Raw genomic sequence first — 27,816 nt, 5'->3', positions numbered from 1 at the left:
AACTCTAGTACATCCCAGCTGTGTAGCCTTGAATGAGTACATAAACTCTTGGCATCTCAGTTGCCCATCTTAACAACAGTATAGAAGAATTATTCATAAAGGTTACATTCCAGGAAAAATGCATCTATTTTCATTAAAAAATTGACGTGAGAGAGACCTTCAAGATGGCAGAAGAGTAAGACGCAGAGACCACCTTCCTCCCACAAATACATCAGAAATACATCTACATGTGGAACAACTCCTACAGAACACCTACTGAACGCTGGCAGAAGACCTCAGACCTCCCAAAAGGCAAGAAACTCCCCATGCACCTGGGTAGGGCAAAAGAAAAAAGAATAAACAGAGACAAAAGAATAGGGATGGGACCTGCACCGGTGGGAGGGAGCTGTGAAGGAGGAAAGGTTTCCACACACTAGAAGCCCCTTCGCGGGCGGAGATTGCGGGTGGCGGAGGGGGAAGCTTCGGAGCCGTGGAGGAGAGCGCAGCAACAGGGGTGCAGAGGGCAAAGCGGAGAGATCCCCGCACAGAGGATCGGGGCCGACCAGCACTCACCATCCCGAGAGGCTTGTCTGCTCACCCGCCAGGGTGGGCGAGGGCTGGGAGCTGAGTCTTGGGCTTTGGTCGGATCCCAGGGAGAGGCCTGGGGTTGGCGGCGTGAACACAGCCTGAAGGGGGCTAGTGCACCACGGCTAGCCGGGAGGGAGTCTGGGAAAAAGTCTGGACCTGTCGAAGAGGCAAGAGACCATTGTTTCCGGGTGCGCGAGGAGAGGGGATTCAGAGCACCGCCTACACGAGCTCCAGAGATGGGTGCGAGCCACGACTATCAGCGCGGACCCCTGAGACGGGCATGAGACCCTAAGGCCGCTGCTGCCGCCACCAAGAAGCCTGTGTGCGAGCACAGGTCACTATCCACACCTCCCCTCCTGGAAGCCTGTGCAGCCTGCCACTGCCATGGTCCCTTGATCCATGGACAACTTCCCCGGGGAGAACACACAGCACACCTCAGGCTGGTGCAACGTCATGCCAGCCTCTGCCACCGCAGGCTCGCCCCGCATCCATGCCCCTCCCTCCCCCGGCCTGAGTGAGCCAGAGCCCCTGAATCATCTGCTCCTTTAACCCCATCCTGTCTGAGCAAAGAACAGACTACCTCAGGCAACCTACACGCAGAGGCGGGGCCGAATCCAAAGCTGAACCCCAGGAGCTGTGCAAACAAAGAAGAGAAAGGGAAATCTCTCCCAGCAGCCTCAGGAGCAGCGGATTAAATCACCACAATCTACTTGATGTACCCTGCATCTGTGGAATACCTAAACAGACAAGGAATCATCCCAAAATTGAGGCGGTGGACTTTGGGAGCAAGGATATATATATATATATATATATATATTTTTTTTTTTCCTTTTTCTCTTTTTGTGAGAGTGTATGTGTATGCTTCTTTGTGTGATTTTTGTCTGTATAGCTTTGCTTTTATCATTTGTCCTAGGGTATTGTCTGTCCGTTTTTTTTTCTTTTTTGTTTTTGTTTTTCTTGAGTATGGTGGTTTTTTTTTTTTTTTTTTTTGCGGTACGTGGGCCTCTCAATGTTGTGGCGTCTCCCGTTGTGGAGCACAGGCTCCGGACGCGTAGGCTCAGCGGCCATGGCTCACGGGCCCAGCCGCTCCGTGGCATGTGGGATCCTCCCGGACCGGGGCACGAACCCGTGTCCCCTGCATCGGCAGGCGGACTCTCAACCACTGTGCCACCAGGGAAGCCCTTGAGTATGGTTTTTAGTGCTTGTTATCCTTGGTGGATTTGTTTTTTGGTTTGCTCTCTTCTTTCCTTTTTTCTTTTTAAATTTCTTTTTAATTTTTAAATTTTAATAATTATTTTTTATTTTAATAGCTTTATTTTATTTTATTTTTTCTTTCTTTCTTTCTTTTTTTCTCCCTTTTATTCTGAGCCATGTGGCTGACAGAGTCTTGGTGCTCTGGCCAGGTGTCAGGCCTGTGCCTCTGAGGTGGGAGACCGGAGTTCAGGACATTGGTCCACCAGAGACCTCCCGGCTACACATTATATCAAACAGTGAAAACTCTCCCAAAGATCTCTATCTCAATGATAAGACCCAGCTCCACTCAATGACCAGCAAGCTACAGTGCTGGACACCCTATGCCAAGCAACTAGCAAGACAGGAACACACCCCACCCATTAGCAGAGACGCTGCCTAAAATCATAATGAGGTCACAGACACCCCCAAAACACAACACCGGACGTGGTCCTGCCCACCAGAAAAACAAGATACAGCTTCACCCACCAGAACACAGTCACCAGTCCCCTCCACCAGGAAGCCTAAACAACCCAGTGAACCAACCTCAGCCACTGAGGGCGGCACCAAAAACAAAGGGAACTACGAACATGCACCTGTGAAAAGGAGACCCCAAACACAGTAAGTTGAGCAAAATGAGAAGACAGAGAAACACACAGCAGATGAAGGAGCAAGGTAAAAACACTCCAGACCAAACAAATGAAGAGGAAATTGGCAGCTTACCTGAAAAAGAATTCAGAGTAATGATAGTAAAAATGATACAAAATCTTGGATAAAGAATGGAGAAAATAGAAGAAACAGTTAACAAGGACCTAGAAGAACTAAAGAGCAAACAAACAATGATGAACAATGAATGAAATTAAAAATTCTCTAGAAGGAATCAATAGCAGAATAACTGAGGCAGAAGAATTGATAAGTGACCTGGAAGATAAAATAGTGGAAATAACTACTGCAGAGCAGAATAAAAAAAAATAATGAAAAGAATTGAGGACAGTCTCAGAGACTTCTGGGACAACATTAAATGCACCACCATTCAAATTATAGGGGTCCCAGAGAAGAAGAGAAAAAGAAAGGGATTGAGAAAATATTTGAAGAGATTATAGTTGAAAACTTCCCTAATATGGGAAAGGAAATAGTTAATCAAGTCCAAAAAGTGCAGAGAGTCCCATACAGGATAAATCCAAGGAGAAACACGCCAAGACACATATTAATCAAACTATCAAAAATTAAATACAAAGAAAAAATATTAAAAGCAGCAAGGGAAAAACAACAAATAACATACAAGGGAATCCCCATAAGGTTAACGGGTGATCTTTCAGCAGAAACTCTGCAAGCCAGAAGGGAATGGCAGGACATATTCAACGTGATGAAACGGAAAAAGCTGCAACCAAGATTACGCTACCCAGCAAGGATCTCATTCAGATTCTACGGAGAAATTAAAACCCTTACAGACAAGCTAAGAGAATTCAGCACCATCAAACCAGCTTTACAACAAATGCTAAAGGAACTTCTCTAGGCAGGAAACACAAAAGAAGGAAAAGACCTACAATAACAAACCCAAAACAACTAAGAAAATGGTAATAGAAACATACATATCTATAATTACCTTAAATGTAAATGGATTAAATGCTCCAACCAAAAGACATAGACTGCATGAATGGATACAAAAACAAGACCCATATATATACTGTCTACAAGAGACCCACTTCAGACCTAGGGACACATACAGACTGAAAGTGAGGGGATGGAAAAAGATATTCCATGTGAATGGAAATCAAAAGAAAGCTGGAGTAGCAATTCTCATATCAGACAAAATAGACTTTAAAATAAAGACTATTACAAGAGACAAAGAAGGACACTACATAATGATCAAGGGATCGATACAAGAAAAAGATAAACAATTGTAAATATATATGCACCCAACATAAGAGCACCTCAATACATAAGGCAAATGCTAACAGCCATAAAAGGGGAAATCGACAGTAACACAATCATAGGAGGGGACTTTAACATCCCACTTTCACCAGTGGACAAATCATCCAAAATGAAAATAAATAAGGAAACACAAGCATTAAATGATACATTAACCAAGATGAACTTAATTGATATTTATAGGACATTCCATCCAAAAACAACAGAATATACTTTCTTCTCAAGTGCTCATGGAACATTCTCCAGGATAGATCATATCTTGGGTCACAAATCAAGCCTTGGTAAATTTAAGAATATTGAAATCGTATCAAGTATCTTTTCTGACCACAACGCTATGAGACTACACATCAATTACAGGAAAAAATCTGTAAAAAATACAAACACATGGAGGCTACACAATACACTACTTAATAACCAAAAGATCACTGAAGAAATCAAACAGAAAATCAAAAAATACCTAGAAACAAACGATAATGAAAACACGATGACCCAAAACCTATGGGATGCAGCAAAAGCAGTTCTAAGAGGGAAGTTTATAGCAATACAATCCTACCTTAGGAAACAAGAAATATCTTAAATAAACAACCTAACCTTACACCTAAAGCAATTAGAGAAAGAAGAACAAAAAACCCCCCAAAGTTAGCAGAAGGAAAGAAATCATAAAGATCAGATCAGAAATAAATGAAAAGGAAATTCTAGCAAAGATCAATAAAACTAAAAGATGGTTCTTTGAGAAGATAAACAAAATTGATAAACCATTAGCCAGACTCATCAAGATAAAAAGGGAAAGACTCAAGTCAATAGAATTAGAAATGAAAAAGGAGAAGTAACAACTGACATTGCAGAAATACAAAGGGTCCTGACAGATTACTACAAGCAACTCTATGCCAATAAAATGGACAACCTGGAATAAATGGACAAATTCTTAGAAAAGCACAGCCTTCTGAGACTGAACCAGGAAGAAAGAGAAAATATAAACAGACCAATCAAAAGCACTGACATTGAGACTGTGATTAAAACTCTTCCAACAAACAGAAGCCCAGGATCAGATGGCTTCACAGGCGAATTCTATCAAACACTTAGAGAAGAGCTAACACCTATCCTTCTCAAACTCTTCCAAAATATAGCAGAGGGAGGAACACTCCCAAACTCATTCTATGAGACCACCATCATCCTGATACCCAAACCAGACAAAGATGTCACAAAGAAAGAAAACTACAGGCTAATATCACTGATGAACATTGATACAAAAATCCTCAACAAAATACTAGCAAGCAGAATTCAACCGCACATTAAAAGGATCATCCACAATGATCAAGTGGGGTTTAACCCAGGAACGCAAGGATTCTTCAATATACCCAAATCAATCAACGTGATATACCATATTAACAAATTGAAGGAGAAAAACCATATGATCATCTCAATAGACACAGAAAAAGCCTTTGACAAAATTCAACACCCATTTATAATAAAAACCCTCCAGAAAGTGGGCAGAGAGGGAACTTACCTCAACATAATAAAGGCCATATATGAAAAACCCACAGCCAACATCGTTCTCAATGGTGAAAAACTGAAACCATTTCCAGTAAGATCAGGAAGACAAGGTTGCCCACTCTCACCACTATTATTCAACATAGCTTTGGAAGGTTTACCCACAGCAATCAGGGAAGAAAAAGAAATAAAAGGAATCCAAATCGGAAAAGAAGAAGCTGTCACTGTTTACAGATGACATGATACTATAGATAGAGAATCCTAAGGATGCCACCAGAAAACTACTAGAGCTAATCAATGAATTTGGTAAAGTTGCAGGATACAAAATTAATGCACAGAAATCTCTTGCATTCCTATACACTAATGATGAAAAATCTGAAAGAGAAATTAAGGAAACACTGCCATTTACCACTTCAACAAAAAGAATAAAATACCTAGGAATAAACCTACCTAAGGAGACAAAAGACCTGTATGCAGAAAACTATAAGACACTGATGAAAGAAATTAAAGATGATAGAAACAGATGGAGACATATACTATGTTCTTGGATCGGAAGAATCAACATTGTGAAAATGACTGTATTACCCAAAGCAATCTACAGATTCAATGCACTCCCTATCAAACTACCAATGGCATTTTCCACAGAACTAGAACAAAAAATTGCACAACTTGTATGGAAACACAAAAGACCCCTAATAGCCAAGCAATCTTGAGAAAGAAAAACGGAGCTGGAGGAATCAGGCTCCCTGACTTCAGACTATACTACAAAGCTACAGTAATCAAGACAGTATGGTAATGGCACAAAAACAGAAATATAGATCAATGGAACAGGATAGAAAGCCCAGAGATAAACCCACGCACATATGGTCACCTTATCTTTGATAAAGGAGGCAAGAATATACAATGGATAAAAGACAGCTTCTTCAGTAAATTGTGCTGGGAAAACTGGACAGCTACATGTAAAAGAATGAGATTAGAACAGTCCCTAACACCATACACAAAAATAAACTCAAAATGGATTAAAGACCTAAATGTAAGGCCAGACACTATAAAACTCTTAGAGGAAAACATAGGCAGAACACTCTATGACATAAATCACAGCAAGATCCTTTTTGACCCACCTCCTAGAGAAATGGAAATAAAATAAAAAATAAACAAATGGGACCTAATGAAACTTAAAAGCTTTTGCACAGCAAAGTAAACCATAAACAAGACAAAAAGCCAACCCTCAGAATGGTAGAAAATATTTGCAAATGAAGCTACTGGCAAAGGATTAATCTCCAAAATTTATAAGCAGCTTGTGCAGCTCAATATCCAAAAAACAAACAACCCAATCCAAAAATGGGCAGAAGACTTAAATAGACATTTCTCCAAAGGAGATATACAGACTGCCAACAAACACACGAAAGGATGCTCAACATCACTAATCATTAGAGAAATGCAAATCAAAACTGCAATGAGGTATCACCTCACACCAGCCAGAATGGCCGTCATTAAAAAATCTACAAACAATAAATGCTGGAGAGGGTGTGGTGAAAAGGGGACATCTTGCACTGTTGGTGTGAATATAAATTGATACAGCCACTATGGAGAACAGTATGGAGTTTCCGTAAAAAACTGAAAATAGAACTATCATATGACCCAGCAATCCCACTACTGGGCATATACCCTGAGAAAGCCATAATTCAAAAGGAATCATGTACCACAATGTTCATTGCAGCACTATTTACAATAGCCCGGACATGGAAGCAACCTAAGTCTCCATCAAGAGATGAATGGATAAAGAAGATGTGGCACATATATACAATGGAATATTACTGAGCCATAAAAAGAAATGAAATTGAGTTATTTGTAGTGAGGTGGATGCACCTAGAGACTGTCATACAGAGTGAAGTAAATCAGAAAGAGAAAAATACTGTATGCTAACACATATATAGGAAATCTTAAAAAAAAAAAAAACAAAAAAACGGGTTCTGAAGAACCTAGAGGCAGGACAGGACTAAAGACGCAGATGTAGAGAAGGGACTTGACACGGCGAGGGTGAAGGGTAAGCTGGGACGAAGTGAGAGAGTGACATGGACATATATACACTACCAAATGTAAAATAGATAGCTAGTGGGAAGCAGCCGCATAGCACAGGGAGATCAGCTCAGTGCTTTTTGACCACCTAGAGGGGTGGGAGGGAGGGAGATGCAAGAGGGAAGAGACATGGGGATATATGTTTATATATAGCTGATTCACTTTGTTATAAAGCAGAAACTAACACAGCATTGTAAAGCAATTATACTCCAACAAAGATGTTAAAAAAAAAATTGACGTGAAAAAATCTAGCTATTTCCCAGGGCCTCACCACCCAACAAGTTACTATCCTTTAAGAGTGCCAAGGGCAAGGAAGGTGGGGTGTCAGTAGTACAACTGTCAAGTATTTTCTCTTCCTGGATTAGGAGCTGAGCCTTGTATGGCTCTCAGGAAAGTCTTAAGTGCACTAGAGTTTTATTCTATTTATCTACCATTTTATTATACCTCAATCTATTTTATAGGGAACAGGCTGTGTCAACATGAGGGTGGCAATCTGATGCATTGCTTAAATCTGAAACAAGGGAGGGGAAAGTCCTTTCCTCCTTAGTTTTCCACAGGTTTCCAGATAAACAGGGCTAGCCCCAGATGACCTTTGTTAAGTGGGACAAAGAATTGCCTGTGTGCTGGGCTGCGGGTGGGGGTGGGGTGGGGGGGTGGCGAGTCCCAGTGGTGAGGATGTTGGCCACAGAAATGCGCATGGGCATTAGGAAGTGGTGGGTCCTGATCTGAGAGCATGACCCGTGGGAAGGGGCAGCTTTGGGATCCTCAGCTTGAGCTCCTGAGTTCATTGTAGGAACGCAGGCCCGGAGTTGGCCCGTCTCCTGGTTAATCAAGAGAAACCATCGATCTGGCTTTTCAGGTGAAATAGCTGGACTCTAAGTGTTTATTTAAATGTTTTACGAAACACAGTGTGTGGGCCAAGCAAAACACATATTCAGAGCGTGTCCTCTTATTTGGTATCGATACATAGCAGGTCCTCAATTTGTGTTTGTCTATTCCACTGATAGAACTGAAATTCCACTATGAGAATGGGCCTTGATACCTCTGAAGATGCTCATCCACTGAGAAGCTCTGCTTTAAGCTGCTGTTGTTCAAAGATACTGATAAAGGGGAGACTTGGAGGAGCTTTAGGGACAGGGTCTGGGAGAGATGGGACCACTGGCAGAAAGCAGAGGGTAGTCCTTGGCCAATTCATCACTGTGGTTAGAATAGCTGTGATGACCTTCTGAGATAAGAACTGAACTGAAAATCCTTTTGGTTCCAGGAACTAGAAGTAGCCAATGAAAGGAGTAGCATGGATTAAAAATTTTCAAAAAAACCCACTTGCCATTTATTTAACTAACACCTGGATAGTAACTGCCATATGCCAGGCTGTGGTCCAATTACTTTAGTATATATAATCATTTAATCCTTCTAACGATCTTATGAGGCAGGTCCTAGTATCACCTCACTTTATAGATGAGGAAACTGAGGCACAGAGAGGTTAACTGGCCAAGGTCGCACAGCTGGTAAGTAGCAGAGTGAGGATTTGAACCCAGATATCCTGGCTCAACAATCCAGGCTCGGGCTTCCCTGGTGGCACAGTGGTTGAGAGTCCGCCTGCCGATGCAGGGGACACGGGTTCGTGCCCGGTCTGGGAAGATCCCACATGCTGAGGAGCGGCTAGGCCCGTGAGCCATGGCTGCTGAGCCTGTGCATCCGGAGCCTGTGCTCCGCAACGGGAGAGGCCACAACAGTAAGAGGCCCGCGTACTGCAAAAAAAAAAAAAAAAAAGAATCCAGGCTCTCATCATTTCTCTCTCTACTGCATTTTGACAGGGAGAATTTTATCCAATAGATAAAAATGATGATTTATGGTTTTGTAGACTATGTAGAAATAGCTAAAACTGGTTTATGTAATATTAATTTAAAAATTAGTTGTCAAATCATGTGTGCTATAACTGTAATTGTTTTTTTTGTTTTGTTTTTTTTTTGCTGTACGTGGGCCTCTCACTGTTATGGCCTCTCCCATTGCAGAGCACAGGCTCCGGACGCGCAGGCTCAGCAGCCATGGCCAACGGGCCCAGCCGCTCCGCGGCATGTGGGATCCTCCCGGACCGGGGCACGAACCCGTGTCCCCTGCATCGGCAGGCGGACTCTCAACCACTGCACCACCAGGGAAGCCCTGTAACTGTAATTGTTAAAGAACAGTGTATAGGAAAAAAAAAGACTAGAAGAAAAAGTACGAAACTTATGAAAGTTATGTTAGATTGGTGAGGTTATGGATGGTTTCTTCTTCTTTTATCTTTTTGTTCTTAAAGTTTTATTACTTACATGATGTTTTACTAATGTCTAGAAATTGTTTACAAATTCTTCCCCCTTCATCTCTCTTTCTGAATGCAGCTTCCAAGGGACCAGCTTGTGTCCAAGAGCACATGCAGTCTGTCTTTACAGGGTGGGTGTGTTTCATTCAAGGGACCTAGCCCTGAAGAACTTCGGAAGTTGAATTATTCACAACTTGCCTAATACAAGACTTGACCCAACAAATGATGGGATGTGTTTCTGTTCAACGGCTAATCCGGCGCCCCCATGTGGTAATAGCGTAAATCCACTTACAATTAGCCCACCAGCTCTGAAGCTATACAATTCTTAATTCTTCTGAATTAAAGTGATTCACGTTTTCGTTTTTCACACAAATTGACTTTATTAATATTTTAGAATAAATCACTATTTCACATTCATTCCTATTCTGCAAAAATGGGACTCTAGTACTCGTTGCTTGCTCCAAACATGGATTTCCAGGCCACTAGAGATAGAATAATCTCAAAGGGCATAGCTTAAAACCACCCCCAGCATCTTCTCCACCCTCTACTGGGGTAGACATCCAACTCAATATGTTTGCTGGGACTTATTTTTGAGTCAGGAACCCTAGTGCCATAGGACTCTCTCTCTCTCTGCATTTTTAAGGCATTAAGGCCAATGCCCTTTTTTTTTTTTAAAAACATTTATTTATTTATTTATTTTGGCTGCACTGGGTCTTAGTTGCAGCACACAGGATCTTTGTTGTGGCACGCGGGATCTATAGTTGTGGCATACAGGCTTCTTAATTGCAGCATGTGGACTCTTAGTTGTGGCATGCGTGTGGGATCTAGTTCCCTGACCAGGGATCGAACCCGGGCCCCCTACATTGGGAGCGCAGAGTCTTACCCACTGGACCACCAGGGAAGTCCCAAAGCCAATGCCCTCTTAAGTGCCAATTTAGCCAACTCATGCTTTTTTTGGATCACCTACTATATGCTAAGCCTTGTGCTCTGGAAGCTTTGAGTATTTTACACTCCAGATGTTTATATGCCAAGCCCTGCCTGGGTTCCAACCTACCTCTGCCATGTGCAGCTGAATGACTTAAACCTTCTGTGTTTCAGTTTCCTCCTCTGTAAAGCGATGATAGTAAAATGACTTATCTCCCAGGGTGGTTGGAGTTAATATGTGTGAGGCTGGCATTAGAGTCATACTAGGTATGATACTTTTCAGAGGTTACTATTGGGTAACTTATGAAACACTTTGCCTTTTCACAAAGGCCCCCACCTTGTCTTTGTGTTTCTGGAGTGCACAAGGGCTACTCTATCTAGACAGGGAGCGGCTCCCCAGCCACATACTTTCCCAAGGCCCTCTTAACCCTGCACAGCCCTAAGACACCAGGGCTAGCATAGCTTGATCTCTAACAGGAGATCAGAAATGATGTCTGGGTTAGAGCCATGCTACTGATAACAAGTCACATATGACAGGCTGGGCCTTGTGCAGAACATCCTCTGTCTTGTTGACTTCCAAGGTCAGTCTAGGAGGGAGGTACTGGTATAATCCCACTTTCCAGATGAGGAAGTGGAGGATCCACATGACTATATGTAACATTTCCCAAAGCTCAGACATGGGAGAGGCAGAATCAAGCAGTCTGAGTCTTAACCAAGATGTTTAGCTGACTGTCAGTAGAGGCAAACTCCCCATCTACCAATATCATGAATGTAAAGGCCTGTAAATCAAGAAGGATGTCATGTGCCTAGTATTATTTAAAAAAAAAAGATCTATTATAGTAATTACAGGCATTGTTAAGCACATCACAAATATCAACTGGTGTAGGCACCATTATCAAGCCTATTTTACAGATGAGGAAGCTGAGGCACAGAGAGGTTAAATAACCTGACCAGGTTGCACAGGTAGGGATGGTGGGGCCAGGCTCAAAACCAGGCCTCTATGCTACCTTTTCTCACTGGTAAGGATAAACACATGGCCTCCCGTGAACTTTGGCTTTCTTAATTCAATGTCAAATAAAAAAAACAAATCCAGGTTTTGTATGGAAAGACTTTATTCTACAGGATTGATTACTATGGGGCCAGGGGCAGGACTGTTGCAGTGAAGGGAACACTTTGACCACAGGTCTGCAAGTATCTCAAGGGTTAGACAAAAAAGAGTTTTGCTTTCATGGGGGCGGGGGGTGGTGAACATGTCTGAAAAGAACCAGGTGAGGGGAATGGGGATAGGCCAGGAGTGATCAGACGGCAGAGGAGGGACCATCTTCTGTGAGGCCAGCCTGTTCTCAGGAGGAGCTATCTGCTGCCTCAGGCTGACCGTGGGCCAGGACTTGGGGGAAGGAAAGAATCTATACCAAAGTTTGGTTAACAAGCATTTTGTTCCAGTGACTCACTGGGGACAAAGTTTATCTTGTCATTTATGAAGCAAAGGGTTGGAATTTTGAGGGCCTGGGTCTGGCCTTGTCATTGGTAAACAAGGAGGGCATCCCTCAATTCTCTCTAATTCACATGGAGAAGGTGACTCCTTTGCAGGAAACTATTTCCCAGAACACAGAGTGGAAGTGGTTTTTTTTTTGTTGTTGTTGTTTGTGGTACACGGGCCTCTCACTGTTGTGGCCTCTCCCGTTGCGGAGCACAGGCTCGAGACGCGCAGGCTCAGCAGCCATGGCTCACGGGCCCAGCTGCTCCGCGGCATGTGGGATCTTCCCAGACCGGGAAACGAACCCGTGTCCCCTGCATCGGCAGGAGGACTCTCAACCACTGCGCCACCAGGGAAGCCCTGGAAGTGTTTTTTAACTTTTGCTGTTTTCCAGGACCACAGGGCTCGGTAAAGTTCAATATGTCCTCTCTCATTTTGTGGCTAGCATCTCCCGTAGGCCAGGCTCTTCCTAGGAATTTTCCAAATAGAGTTAGATCCTGGATTCACGAAGCTGCCTAAGCTGGTCTAAGGCATTATCTTCGAAACTGTCTTTGGATCATTCTCTACTCAGAGAAAATGGGGTCAGGATCAAAGTGTCTCTTCCTTCTTTAACTTAGCATAATGTTTTCAAGATTCATCCTTGTTGTAGGGTGTATTAAAACTCCATTCCCTTCTATTGCTGAATAATATTCCATTGTATGGCTAGACCACGTTTTGTTTATCCATTCCGCCACTGATAGATGACCCTTTCTCACCTTCCTTGGTAGGCACCCTGGCTGAGTTTATTTGCTGCTTGGAGCTGAAGGCCACAGCCTGCATCTCTGCACCACAGGAGGATTCTCTCTGCGCAGAGGCAACATGCTGGCATCCTGATATGACACAAACCTTTCAGGGGAACTGGGAGCTTTAAAACCCATGGCCCCAATAGGCCTAGCCACACCACCCAGGAGGCAGAAGCACAGGGTGTGGTGTGTCGCAAATGGGAGGGGCCTTCTGTGAACACCTGCTCTCACCCAGCAGAGTGTGTATCCCCTGGCTCCAGGTTCACGCTTCACTCCAGTCCGGTTCTGAGTTAGTTATTTCCAGGTTAATTCATATCCTTCCTTGCTGGGCCACAGGAGGCTCATTCAGAGGCTGGCTTCCCCAGACCTTCCTTCTCTGCTTTCACAGATAAAGGAGAAGGTGGTCCAGGATGACGAAGAGTCATGCACTGGGATTCAGGTCCATCCCTTCTATCTCTGTGACCTTGGCCTCTCTCATTTTCACTTTCCCCATCTGTAAAATGGGAATGATCATCTCTACTGGAGACACGGGGAGAATAATTTTACAAGACAGATTTAACCACCAGTGACATTTGGTGGTTTCCAGGGAGAGGCCACATGCATTGCACCCACCACATGGTGAACTTGCCCCTGTCAAAGATTTGGCCTCAGATCTTTTTTTTTTTTTTCCTCGAAAATACTTAGCTTTATTAGAGAAATGGTACTAAAAATAACAAAGATTCAACCAACATTTGCTCTATTCTACTTACATATCATAAATAAGAAGCTTTGATGCAAGACACACACTCCTTCACAATCTTTCCACGCAGACCCTGAAGCTGGATTTGTCCAACGGCAGGTCCATTTCTACAGGGCAAAGCTACATTTGCAGGGCTCACAAAATTGTTATATGCATGTAGTATTATATTTTAAAACCAGAATTCTAATGTGCTCATTTACAGCACATCAGAGATCTGTCACGTGGCCCAGACGCTTAGGTCTGCCTCAATTGGTACGGTCTCCTCCTCTGACCAGGACCAGGCAGGAAACCATGCACACACAGGTAGATGTGGACATACAAGAAACAAAGTAAAGTGCAATCAACTATGGTAACCAGACGCCTTCATCTTTGTGTTAGGAGGGGCAGAAGTGCCCACATCTTCTGTCTGAGGGGCAGAAGTGCCCGCACCTCTTCCTAAGGCTGCACTCTCTTGGGCAGTGTTTGCAGACGCCACCTACAATGGCCTCTTGGTAATACCTTTTCCTATACTTATAGGGCCCATCTTCATTCTAATTGGCATGACCTTTAAAAGAAGAGAAATTACACAAGAAAAATCAGTACTCTCTTGCAGCAAAAATGGAAAACATTGTAAAACAAAGCTCCGTCTATTCTGCCTCTCCTCCTAGAGGCAACTACTATTACCATCTTGGTGTCGCTCCTTCCAAATCCTTCCTTTTATATTTGCATGCATGGGTAGGTAGAGAATTAGTTTCCTCCACCCTTGTTTTGGGTCATAAATTGGATTCTGTATAATAATTGCTGTACTATAACATTTTATTTCACTTAACAAAGTATCTTGGAGCACTATCTATTCCAGTTTATATAGTTCTACCTTATCTTTTAAAATCACTGTGTCGTATTCCATCATATGTACCATAATTTATGCAACCATTCCCAATTCATGGATGTTAAGGTTAATTCCTTCTTTTGCTATTATATACAGTCCTGTAAAGAACATCCTTTGTCTCTGCATATATGTGACTTTTTCCTCTAGGATAGATACTGAGACTTTTTGGGTCTCAGTATCTAAAATGGTCATTGATTTCACCCCTTCACATTTATGAGCAACATCTGTGAATGCCTGTTTCTCTGTCCTTTTGCCTTTTGATGGTGATTATCTTCTCTTTGGAGACAGTAACACTTCTGGTCAGATTCCAGGCAGGTCTTGTTAGCTTCGAAGTCAGACATCTTTTCTGATCACTGACATACTGATCCTTGAGTTGACTGTCAGCATGCTGATTTCCTGAATTTTCTGATTCTTAGGGGGATGCCTGACTGTAGCCCCCAACTGCTGACAAGACAGATTACCTCAAGGTTTACAGGGAAGATTGCCTGACACAGCCAATGTGAAGATGATCTCTCGTCTTTAGAGCTGTAGAAACCATATTAATTGTTACACGTTTATTCTGGTATGGCTCAAAGGGTGATTTTATGTCCATGTTGTCTTCATCTTCGGAATTTCAGGTATCTACGTTTGTACTTGTGGGTGTGAAACAATTTCTCTAGGGTCCGTGATATCCTCCAGAGTGGGTTGGGTAAACTCCCATCTCAAATTCCGGTAGGCTTGACATGTATTTTACATATGATCTTATCCTCTGGTTTCACAAAGCAGTGCACTTAGGGATTTCTATGTGGTTTCTGTTGCAGGTGTCTTCCTAGGATTGATGTCTATTCAGTGGTTTGGGAGAAGGCCATGGCTAGGGAAAAAGTTCTGAAGAGGTGAGAAGGGCAGGTGGCTAGGAGCCTTCATCTTTCATAATCCAGAAGGAACTGGTCCCTGTGGGCAGCCTCTGCTATTGTCCTGGGTCCACTATGAAGCAGGACGTGACACTTTGCTACATCTTTAAAATGAAGAAACCAACTCCAAAGTATTAGTTTGTAATGAATGTTTTACTGAAGATTTTATGCAGTGATGGAGGTTATTACATAAAATACTACATGAGGAGATTAATAAAAAAGCTTCCATTAGATGTCTTAGTTTTCCCTCCTACGTTCTTTGGCCACCAGCCACTCCTGGACCCCTCCCCCTCATCAGCATTTCTCCTCCCACTTATGCCCCCACCTCAAATTCTACCTCACTTCCCTTTCTTTCTCTGTATGAGAAATTTGTCTCTTGTGGCTTCTCTAACCATTTTCTCACTTAGCCAAAAAAAAAAAAAGTCAAACTTCCTCAAGACCTACTCTCTCCAGGGAACATGGACCATCATAAGTAGCATGCAGTGATTTTTTTGTTCAATGATTTTTCCTGCCATTGAGGTTTGAGCCCACTTTGTATTGCCTTGACCCCTTGCAGGTGGCGATTCTGGGATTGGCCATGCTTTGTCCAAGTATCTGGACGAGTTGGGCTTCACAGTATTTGCTGGAGTTCTGGATGAAAAGGGATCTGGAGCAGAGGAATTACGCAGAACCTGCTCCAAGCGTCTCTCCGTGCTCCAGCTGGACATCACCGACCCGCAACAGATAAAAGATGCCCACAGCAAAGTGAAGGAAAAGGTGCAGAACAGAGGTACTGCCTTCAGCCACCTGCGCCCTCGAGTGCCCTCCACCCTCCTTGCAAACGCCCAACACTGGTTCCAGCCTCTAATTACCATTGTCCTCTAGTCTGTTCTGGCACCTGGAGAACCCTGTACTGAGCACCTGCCACACGCTGGCACCTTTTGCAGACACGAAGACATTAGGAATGAGTCAGGTGTGGTCCATCCTCAGAACTTACAGAATTCTCCATCCCATTCCCTCCAGCATCTGCTTGGTCACTCTCCCATTAATTACTGCCCCTCCTCATTTCTTTCCTCTCACCGATATTAACTTGTATTAGACTTAAGAAAATAGCTTCATAATCACTGCCTTCCCTTAGCCACTGCCTTTCTCTTCCTCTTCCTTTACAACCAAGCTCCTTGGAACCCTGCCACCCTGTTTTCACTTCTCACCATGCCTCCCTAAGTGGTCTGGCCAAGCGAATCAGTATTATCCTAAACACCAAGCTCTTAATTTCTCTGCTGTGTTTCAGTGTGTTGATTATCCTCCCCTGCTTGGGCTTTGGGGCCTCCAGCCCCCTCTTGCCCTCCTAGTTCTCTGATCATTCTTTCTGCTTCTCCTGTATGAACCTCTTCCTCCGCCCCTCCCCCCATTCCCCTAAATGTGAGTGTTACTGAGGGCTCCATCCCCAAACTTCCCACTCCATGTTTCCCAGGCTGTACTGTTCTCTCCCTATACCAGGAATTCTCACCCGGGAAGTGTTTTAAAATACCTGTGCTTGGGCCCAGGATGGGCTGTGTAACTTGTGGGGGGGGGCCCCCAGGGCAAAATGCAAATTATGTGGTGCCCCTTGTTTACAAAATGTTTAAGATGTTTAGGTGGTGCCAGCAGAAAATTAAACCAAGCATGAGACCTTTCTGAAACACAGGTCACACACCCGTGATACCCACCCAACCTGGGACCTTCCCCCAACAGATTAAATCAGTATCTACAGGCAATAACTCAGCTAATACTTCCACAATGAGGCCAGTACTGTTGCTCTCCTTTTGCTGAGAATGTCCACTGTAAAGAAGATCCCATTTGGGGGTCTCAGGTATCAATACATTTGAAAGCTCCCCAGGTGATGCTAATATTCTGCCAGAGTTGAGAAACACTGCGATTTAATACGATAACTTCTGAATGTGTGTTACCAACCTAGCTCTCTTTTAAACGTCAGGACCTATATGCATATAAAATTGGTTAGCAGACATCCCATCTCAATTTGTCCAAAACTGACCTCATTATCTTTTTCTCTGCTGCCCGTCTGCAAATCAGTTTACCCTCCTGCATCGGACGACTCAGACACTGGCTCAAACGCCAGCACTGCCACCTAATCTGTCATTCAAGTCAGCAACCTGGGGGGGTCACTTAGACCTGCCGCTTACCCTCGATTTCTGCATCCTACTGGTCTGGAGTCCTGTCAATTCTACGTCCTAGATCTTTATCATCCCGCCCCTTCTTATCATCCCCAGGCAGCTGTGGCTTAACTGGGGCCCTCATCTCCCGCCTGAGCTCCCACAATGGCCTCCTTGCAACTAGGCTTTCCTTCCCCTTTGCTTTCCAAATGGAGAGTGGTCTTTACAATGTGCACATCTTACAGTGCCATCCATTTCCTGAAAACCTTTTGATAATCAGAGCCTCCATGTCTTGCATTCCTCCCATGAGCAAGGCCTATGCTTTGCCTCATTGAATGGTTCTGTGGTTCTCCATCCACCACCAAACACCTTAACAAGAATTCGAAGGCCCTTCAGGAAAATGGCCCTTGCCAAACCCTTAATCTGCAATACCTGCTGGTCCACTCAGTAAATTCTGGAATGGTTTCCAGAATAGAATGTACTAGTTTACATCTTTGCACGTCCAGCTTCCTCTTACCCAAATTTCCCTCTTGCCTCACTCCATTCCTCTAGACTTTTGCTTTTGTCCAGCTTCCTCTTACCCAAATTTCCCTCTTGCCTCACTCCATTCCTCTGGACTTTTGCTTTTGTCCAGCTGCAGACTCTACCCTCAAAGGAGATCTAGCTCAAACATCTCTTGCATGACCCTCCTGGTAATCCAGGTAACATCATTCACTTCCTGTTCTGGACCTTCACCTGATATCCGTTGCCCACACTGGTATTACCAATTATACAAATCTGTCCATCTCTCACTCCTCACCACAAGGTTCCTTGAGAACCAGAACCATGTCTCCAACAGGATTCTTTCAGACGCAAGTGACACGACCCAATTCAAAACTGCTAAAGCATAAAGGGAATGTATTTTGCTTATATAACTAAAAAGGCCCATTGATTTCAGGCATGTCTGGATCCAGGCACTTAAACAACGTCATCTGCACCCAGTCTCTGTTTCTTAGCTCTGCTTTCTCCTGTTTTGCCTTCACTTGGGGGTTTTCCGTGGAGGCCTCAAGCACTTCCTGCTTACATCCTCTTTACAGCTGACCTTCCCAGCAAAAAGAGAGTAATATTATCTGCTTCATTTGGTAGTTGAAGGGGTAGTTATTATATACGGAGCACTTACAAGAGTCCCTGACATGAGGCAAGCAGTCAGTAAGAACTCCTATTTTCCATTCATTCAATATTAAGCACAGCCCCTGGCATATAGTAAGTGCTCAATAAACATCTGAGAAATGAGAGGAGGAGAGAAAAATAGATGGTTGGTAATTAGAAATTAATTTTCAGCCAGTTTAGCAGTGTGTGGTTGTTTTCTAGAAAGGTAGTTTTCCTGGCTTTGCCTTTCACTATCCCTCTTATTATTGACTTGATGGTATCTTGTTAGGAGATATTCAATACAGACCCATCTGGTGAGGCCCAGAGGGACAGTATTGACCATAATGAATGATAAAGTAGTGGTTCTTTTTTTTTTTTTTTTTTTTTTTAGGCCACGCTGTGCATCATGCAGGATCTTAGTTCCCCAACCAGGGGTTGAACCCATGCCCCTGGCATGGGGAGTGCAAAGTCTTAACCACTGCACCCCCATGGAAGTCCCAAAGTACTGGTTCTTGATACGCTAATACCGTCCCAGTGTCCTGGGATGAAGGGGTCCAGCGAGTACAGTTTCCAAGGTATGAGCCCATGCTATTTTGGGGCCAGCCTTCTGGAGAGCAATCCTCCTTTGAGGCAGAGTTACCAATACCCCAATACGATACCAATACAGAATTACCTGCTCTCCTCGAGGTCTCTCTCAACTTCAGCCTCCCAAGTCAAAACAAAAGTGGAGCAGTAAAATAGGCTCATTAAAAATCACTAAGAAGGATGTTTGCGAAAGAACCCTCTGGGCCACATGGATAAACCAGAAAACCTCAGCTCCTGCAAGAGGGCCAGCAACTGTGCTGTGTTCCTACACACATATTTTAAAATTATTATGAACATATTGTTAATTATTAATTAATATTATTTAAAAACTATTATTAAGTCTTACGGGTATAATGGGCTTATTGGCCAGCTTAGAGTTTTATGGCAGGAGTTGGCAAGCTGTGGCCCTGCCTGTTTTTTCTTTTTTTAACGTTTTATTTTGAAATAATAGTAGACGCAAGCCTCCCCCAGTATTAACATCTTGCATAACTATAGTACAATATCAAAACCAGGAAATTGGCATTGGTATAATCCCCAGAGTTTATTCAGATTTCACCAGCTATACATGCAAGTGTGTATGTGTGTGTGCAATTCTATAACGCGTAGCTTTGCGCAAAAATCACCTCACTCAAGATACAGAACTGTTCCATCACCACCAGGCTTTTTCATGCTACCTTTTTAGAGCCCTATTCTCATCCTTAACCTGTTCTCTATCTCTTTAACTTTGTCATTTAAAGAATTTTCTATAGATCTGCCACCTGTTTTTGTGTAGCCTGTGAGCTCAGGATGGTTTTTACATTTTTAAATGGTTAAAAGAAATCAGGGGCTTCCCTGGTGGCGCAGTGGTTGAGAGTCCGCCTGCCGATGCGGGGGACACAGGTTCGTGCCCCGGTCCGGGAAGATTCCACATGCCGCGGAGCGGCTAGGCCCATGAGCCATGGCCGCTGAGCCTGCGCGTCCAGAGCCTGTGCTCCGCAACAGAAGGGGCCACAACAGTGAGAGGCCCGTGTACCGCAAAAAAAAAAAAAAGAAATCAGAAGATTTTTTTGACACATGAAAATTATATGGAATATGAATGTCAATGTCCATAATGTTTTATTGGAAGACAGCCACTCCCATTCATTTACAGATTGTCTGCAATGGCAGAGCTGAGTGAGTAGGACGTGCAGTGCTAAAATATTTCCTATCCACCCTTTTATAGAAAATGTTTGCTGGCCCCTGTTTTTTTTTTTTTTTTTTTTTTGCTGTATGCGGGCCTCTCACTGTTGTGGCCTCTCCCATTGCGGAGCACAGGCTCCGGACGCGCAGGCTCAGCAGCCATGGCTCACGGGCCCAGCCGCTCCGCGGCATGTGGGATCTTCCCGGACCGGGGCACGAACCCGCGTCCCCTGCATCGGCAGGCGGACTCTCAACCACTGCGCCACCAGGGAAGCCCTGTTTTTTTGTTTTTTGTGGTACGCGGGCCTCTCACTGTTGTGGCCTCTCCCGTTGCGGAGCACAGGCTCCAGACGCGCAGGCTCAGCGGCCATGGCTCACGGGCCCAGCCACTCCGCGGCATGTGGGATCCTCCCGGACCGGGGCACGAACCCGTGTCCCCTGCATCGGCAGGCAGACTCTCAACCACTGCGCCACCAGGGAAGCCCTGGCCCCTGTTTTAGGGCATTCTCAAGCTGCCACCTGCATGTGGACTGGTCAAAGGTGTTCATCAGGCTGAGTGAATTAAAACCATCATTTGGAGGTGGGAGTGGAGGCATCCTCTCCTCCCATCACCATCCTTGTAATAGCTGTTGAGCTCTTACTACGTGCCAGGCATCATCTCACTTAATGCTCCCAATTATTATTGCGTCTAAGTGTCAGACCACCAACTCAGGTGTGCAAGAAATGTAATTTTATTTTCTATAAGTCAGCGCAATTTCTATTTTGAGCCGTCTTTCTGCCACGTGGCGAAAACCGTTTCAGTCATTTTGAGCTTTATCCCATTTCCCCAGGGTGGCATCTTAAATTCCTGGGGATGGGACATTTCAACTGCGATGGTCAGTGCCTCATGCTGGACTCTGCTGAGATGTCCAGTGCTCTGTCCAGTCCTCATGCAGGTTGGCTGCTACCTCCCTCTTGGAAGCCATCAGAAAGGCACTGTTAGGGTTGGTGCCTCCTGCCGTTTCTGTGCTTTTGGGTGTGCATCAGGGTTGCCTCGAGGGCACGTTATGTCACAGTGCTGAGCTTCAACAACAATGTCTGATCATCAGTTTCTGATCTAGCTGGTCTGAGGTGGGGCTCCAGAATTTGCATTTCTAACAAGTTCCCAATTGATGCTGATGCAGCTGGTTCTGGACCACACCTTGAGAAACAGCTGGTCTAAACCATGCCGAGGCTCAGAGAATCTGCTTCAGGTCTATCTAGCTGAACATACCCCGGATGTTGCTCCTCTGTAAAGAGGACCCAGGGACTTCCCTGGTGGCACAGTGGTTAAGAATCCGCCTGCCAATGCAGGGGACGCGGGTTCAAGCCCCAGTCCGGGAACATCCCACATGCTGCGGAGCAACTAAGCCCGTGCGCCACAACTACAGAAGCCCGCGCACCTAGAGCCCGTGCTGCACAACAAGAGAAGCCACCGCAATGAGAAGTCCGCGCACCACAACAAAGAGTAGCCCCCGCTCGCCGCAACTAGAGGAAGCCCGTGCGCAGCAACGAAGACCCAACGCAGCCAAAAATAAATAAATAAATAAATTTGAAAAGCCCAGAAATTAAAGAGGACCCAGGTCACTCACTTCTGCTCCAAATCCCCCTCCCCCAAAACATCTGGAGTTTTTGTATTACCTGTCTGCTACCGTTTAGGGCAATGATTCCAAAGCTTGGTTGTACATTGGAATCACCTAGGTAGGGACTTTATAAAACTACTAATGCCAAGGTCCCCTTTCTTCACCACCCCACAATTTCTGATCTAATTGGCTCGGGTGTGGCCTGGGCATTGGGGCTTTAAAAGCTCCCCAGGTAATTTTACTGTGAAGTCAAAGATGAAAAATCACTAGTTGTGGACAGTGGTTCTCCAAGTGTGGTCCAGGCCTGCAGCATCAGCATCACCTGGGAACTTGTTAGAGATGCAGATTCTCAGGCCCTACCCCAGACACCCCAAATCAGATCCTCTGGAGGTGGGGCCTGGTGACCTGTGTGTGAACAAGCCCTCTTGGTGATCCTGGTCAGTCAAGGGGATCAGGCTGGCTGGGGTAGGGCCTAAAGCTCAGGGACTCTGCAATCTTTTTAGCTCTTGGCACTTCTGCTCTAGTTTTCCTGGACTAAGGAATCTTTTCTAGTCGAAGGAAAAGGGAAGACAGGATCTTATATCATTGCACTGCATATAAGATATATCGTCTTATATCTGCATGTCCAAAAGATATCATTCTGTCTCCACACACTCCTTTGAGGGAGAAACATTACGTAGACTTTGATTAAATCTCCTCCTTGCTGTGTCATTCCTCCACAGGTATAACAAATATCTAGCTGCCCGGATGTAGGAAAGGGCTTTGAGGCAAAAGAATATTCCTCCAAAAAACCATTGCTTAATATTTCACAAATAATCAGGGAGACTAAGTTTCGAGAGTTGAAGTGATCTGCCTAGATCCTAAGTCTCAAAGGGGCCCTTTTGACTTCAGAGCTTGAAGGGTTGAAAATCTTCCCACTCTCCCATCTTGCCTAACCTCAGAGTTGTTCCCTTCTGTCCTCAGGACTGTGGGCGGTGGTCAACAATGCTGGGATCCTTGGCCTCCCAGCTGATGGGGAGCTCATTCCCATGACCGAATACAAACGATGCATGGCTGTGAACTTCTTCGGGGCTGTGGAAGTCACAAAGGCATTTTTACCTCTTCTTAGGAAATCCAAGGGGAGGCTGGTGAACATCAGCAGCATGGCAGGTGAGTTGGCCTTTCCCCACAAGGTCATGGGTGCCGGTCATGCAAGATGTGACTCTCAATGCTCCCTGTGGGCTGAACGAGAAAGCAGGGCACTCTCATGCAGGGCTGGGTGAAGAATAGTCAAATCGTGTGTTTACCGTTGATCTGAGTACAATTAAAACCTTTCTTTCCTTTCAAATCCTTTCATGTACTGACCTTACCTACCTTCTAACTCATCTATTCATTACTGGGGATTTAGGGCTCTCACACTTCTTCACAGTGTGACCGCTAATGCACAAGCTTCCTAGATTTGGAAAGGAAACCCTGCATACGCGTAATGTCATCGTCACAGGGAACCTGCTTTCAACCCTCCCTGAATTCTTCACACTCTGTTGTTCCCTGTGAGATGAACAGCAAATGTCTTCACTCTGTTGGCACTGTCAGAGCCCTGTGTCTCAGTTGGCTGCCTGCTAGGATTTTCCATAAGACAATTCCCATCGTTCTGCAATCTCAAGGCAGTTGGGGCAGGGTGTGACATTTGATAACTCATCTCTCTCCATTTCAAAGAACAGATAGTCAACAAGTCAAGGGTTTAACGATCTCCCTTCCATAAAAAATGCCCATGCATGTGATGTCTCATTCTTTCTTCTAGAACAGATATTTCCAAACGGGGGTTCCTCAGAGCCTTACTCAGCTTTGAGTGGTGTCCATGGGGTTGTCTTTTGGGCCACTGCATGGGTGAGAGGGAAGCCAAGAGGGTGGGCTCTGGGCTCTAGGATCCTGCCTTCACATTGAGGAATACCACTCTTCACTGTTGGATCAGTTAGTTCTGAGTGCGATTTTTTTTTTTTTTACATAAAGGATCCAACTATTTGGTTGGTTGGTTTTGGTTTCTTTGTTTTTTTTTTTTAAGGGAGACATTTTTGTGTATTTTCTAGACAATCATTGTTGTCCCTCATATTTTCTTCCCTGGTTCTAACTTAGCAACTTCTTCTAACTTACTAGCTATGTGAGTGTGTCACTAGTGTTGCTGGTTGGCCTGAGGAAGGAAGGAAGGAAGGAAGGAAAGAAGGAAGGAAGGAAGGGAGGGAGGAAGGGAGGGAGGGAGGGAGGAAGGAAGGGAAGGAAAGGGAAGGAAAGGAAAAGAGGGAGGGAGGAGGAGAAAGGATGGAGAGAGAGACGTCTAAGATGGTTAAGAGCAATGAGTACTGTATTTCAAATTTTATGAGAACCCCAAAATATTTCCAATTTTTTTGCTACCTTGCTAAAGCAAACAAATCCTGAGAAAATACATTTGCAATATTTCACCCTTAACTTTCTTCTGAACTTAGCCTTTACATTTTTGATCTCTGTGGAAACCTCACTTTTCTCAGTCCCCTGGTACAATCTGGTACATCTGGAAAAGTCTCACATGCTCCTTTGCCTCACTCATTCAACAAATATTTACTGAAATGACTTATCATTGCCTTCTACTTGACACAGTGACAAGGAAGATTTTTCTCTTCCTCTCTTGGTTCTCAACTTTGAGCATAAGATTCGTTCATAAGATTTTACTTATGTATCACTGATATGCACACTACCTGCTATAGGCCCAGTGTCTGGCATGAAGTAGAAGCTCAATTAATAAATGAAAAAATGCAAGTGTGCAGATGAATGAATGGGCGAGTGATGAATTTACGCTACAGAGCATGCCCATTCATACACCTTCAACTTGACCTCTAAAACTTTTTCTAAGCCAAGACTTTGAATGGACTTGTCACGTATTTCCACTGGAGGAAGATATTTGAGCGTTAAAATAAATCACAGATCTCACTCTTATTCTCACCCCTGGACATGCAAAATCTTTTATACCCAGCCTTACTAGTTCCATTCCAGTATCTTACCATCGTCACCAAGTCAACATGTCTGAAGCTAAACTTTCTATCAGCCATTCAGAGCTTCCTTTCTTGACTTATTTCTGTTCATCTCTTAGTCTTTTAGGTTTCAGAGCTTTGAGCCTTCTTGGATTTGTTTCTCCCTGTGCCTTTCTCTCCTTTTCTCCCACCCAGTCAGTCAGCAAGATGTATGGAGTCTTCCTTCATCACATCCAGCTTTGAATCCTTACGTTTCAAGGAAACTCTAGAAATAGGTTCATTTGCAGGACTCAGAAACCACCCAGGGAATTTTATACAGTTGTTAAAACAATAGCATGAAAGCAGAACAGAAAGGAAGTGTATGTACTTGACAGGGCAGGTGTTTGTAAGAGGACAGGAGCCAAAGATCTTAAATCATGCTTATAGTTTCCCTCATTGATGAGGGCAGAGGAGTTCAGCAGAATCCCTAGCACTTTGCTGATGAGCGTTTTGCAAAACAATGGAAAAGATTTTTGAGCAAGGGGATAAGAAGCTAGACTGTAACACAAGAATCAGAAAAGTCATGGCATGTGTAAAAGACACTATATAACCAACCACCAATCCACAAAATTAACATCCAATGTGATGCCAACTTGATGATGTGTCTCTTGGCAAAGCTAATGTAATAGTAATTTTGGAAAATGCACTTAGTTGGGAGTTCACCCTGGTCTTTTTCTAATTTTGAAGATGGAGGTATGGAGAGAGAGAGAGACAGCCAGTAAGTGTTCTCCAAAAGGAGTTCATGGTTGCCCTGACCCATCAGGTTGTCTTGAGTCTGGCACCTCGGCCACCCTCTGCATGACAAGAATTTCAATGGTGTAGATTATCATGGAAGTTTGCATCAGCCAGGAGGAGCTGAGATGGAACTGATGACTCTTTTCAAGTTATCCACTGTGCGTAGTAAATAACCCCAAAGCAAGTGTCTCAGGATACTGTGAGTAGGCAACTGGTCTGGTAGAATAGTGGTTTCTCAAATACATGCATGACCTAAAACCTGGAACCTGGAATATGTGACTTTACTTGGCAAAAGGGTATGATTGAGTTAAGGATCTGAAAGGCAGAGATGATCCTAGATTATCTAGGTGGGTCTGATTCGGTTACAAGAATCCTTATAAGAGGGAGGCAGGAAGGTCAGACTCAAAGAGAGGTTGGAAGATGGAGGAAGGAGCTGTGAGCCAAAGAATGCAGGTAACTTCCAGAAGCTGGAAAATTCAGTGGGGATAAACTGCCTAGGTTTTGATCCTGTCTTTACCACTGACAATGGAGTGACCTAAGACCAAGTCCTAAACTTCTGAGTTGCAGCTTCTGCATTTTCCGATGGGGATAATAATGATCATTTCTTCTTAGGGCCATGGTGAGATGAGATGAAATGACACGGTTTTAAGCATCAGCCTTGCACCTGGCATGTGGTAGAGTTAGAGACCCAAAAGCCATCTGTCATGAAGAGGCTGGCTCTGTGTGCACCTGTGGCTTTTTATCCTGCCAACTGCTGGCATTGCCACCTGTGACTGTTCCATCCTGCCACTGTCACACACTAGCTCCTGGGCAAATAAGCCCAACTGGTCACTACTTCCACATTTGACCACATCTTCTCTGGGAGGATTTTCCACCCCCCTGTAATCATGTTTATCATCCCTCCCACAGAAATAGAATAGCTCTTTAACCTAAATCCTGGCAAGGAAGTTTGATAAATATTTAACCAAGGATTGTAGGAAGTGGGAGATGACTCTGATTGATTGTACGAAGGGCACTTGAAAAATCTTTATGTTTGAGAGGTCTAAAAGTCTTTTCTGGCCAGTTTTCCTCTTAAGAAATTGCAGAGTAAATACCCGTGTTATGTCATAAGCTGTGCTTGAATGAGAACAGCTGAAAGCAAACCTTATAAAATGACTAAGGCCTCAGGGATTTTGAGCCGGTTGTGCTTTGAATCGTGCTCTTGTATTACTAGCTGGGTGATCTGGGGCAAGTAGCCCCACTTGTCTGTGTCCATTTCATCTTCTGTCGTGACAGGGTGACACAGCTCCTGAGTCTAAGGCAGCATTTCTCAACCTGAACTTTATCGATATCTGGGGGAGGCTAATTCTTTCTGTGGGGGGGCTGTCCGATGCATTGTAGGATGTTTAGCAACATCTGTGTTCTTGACCCATTAGATGCAAGTAGCACCCGGTGCTGACTTTCAGGTATTACCATGTGTCCACTGGGGTGGGGGTGGGATGCAAAATCAGCTCCAGTTGAGAACTTCTGGTCTCAACTGTAGATCTAAATGCACTGTGGATTCTGAGTGTTTAGCACAGTTACTGGTACACAGAAAGTACCCTAGTAACAGGGACCTCTCTACTGAGAGACAGTAATGGTTGCCCATCACAACGAGCTATTTAAAATGCATGAAGATTACTTTACACCAAAGTAAGTGGCCTCAGAGGGTCTTACAAGTCTACAGATTTTAGGTATCCGGCACATTTCACAGTTCCAAACTTGAGCCTGGTCTTACTTAGTCCGGAGAAGTTGACAATGGGATCATTCCTGGATTTTTTTTCTTGCCGAGTTGGCTGCCTTAAGGGAATCATCTGGCAAATCATTCAGCCAGTCTCAGCTGCTCAGTGACGTGAGAGGAAGCCAAAGCTGAGATTTGTTTCCTTAAAACTCTCGCGCTAGCCAGGGCTTAGCGTAGGGTAAGGGGGAGAGGGGAGAGCAAGATGGAGTGAACGTCTTCATGCTGAGTTGAATTAGATGCTTACACCCCTGAAGTCACTCAGTTCTAACATGTACAGGATGCAGATATTGATTCCTTTTTAGATCAAGCACACTCTAGCCCAGGATCATCCAGCTGGTAAGCAATGAAGTCAGTGCTGGTAACTGGGTCTATTTAACTCCAAATTCTGTGTTCCTCTCACTTTTCCAGATTACCAAG

At 44.2% G+C, this 27,816-nt stretch overlaps 1 protein-coding gene across 1 annotated transcript in view; it reads left to right on the top strand.

Moving 5' to 3' along the window:
* HSD17B2 (hydroxysteroid 17-beta dehydrogenase 2) overlaps nt 1–27,816 on the top strand; it is a gene marked incomplete at both ends in the record, with an annotated part of 71,847 nt that overhangs the window by 28,432 nt on the left and 15,599 nt on the right. Inside the window, 2 exons of the mRNA XM_081215452.1 lie at nt 15,838–16,050; nt 22,849–23,034. Of these exons, the coding sequence (XP_081071578.1) occupies nt 15,838–16,050; nt 22,849–23,034 (399 nt within the window). The remainder of the gene's footprint in view (nt 1–15,837; nt 16,051–22,848; nt 23,035–27,816) is intronic.

This window comes from Mesoplodon bidens (assembly GCF_964165515.1).
Source record: "Mesoplodon bidens genome assembly, chromosome: 18".
Taxonomy (NCBI): Eukaryota; Metazoa; Chordata; class Mammalia; order Artiodactyla; family Ziphiidae; genus Mesoplodon; species Mesoplodon bidens.
The sequence above is the reverse complement of the archived record's forward strand: the minus strand, read 5'-3'. Positions and strand labels throughout refer to the sequence as shown.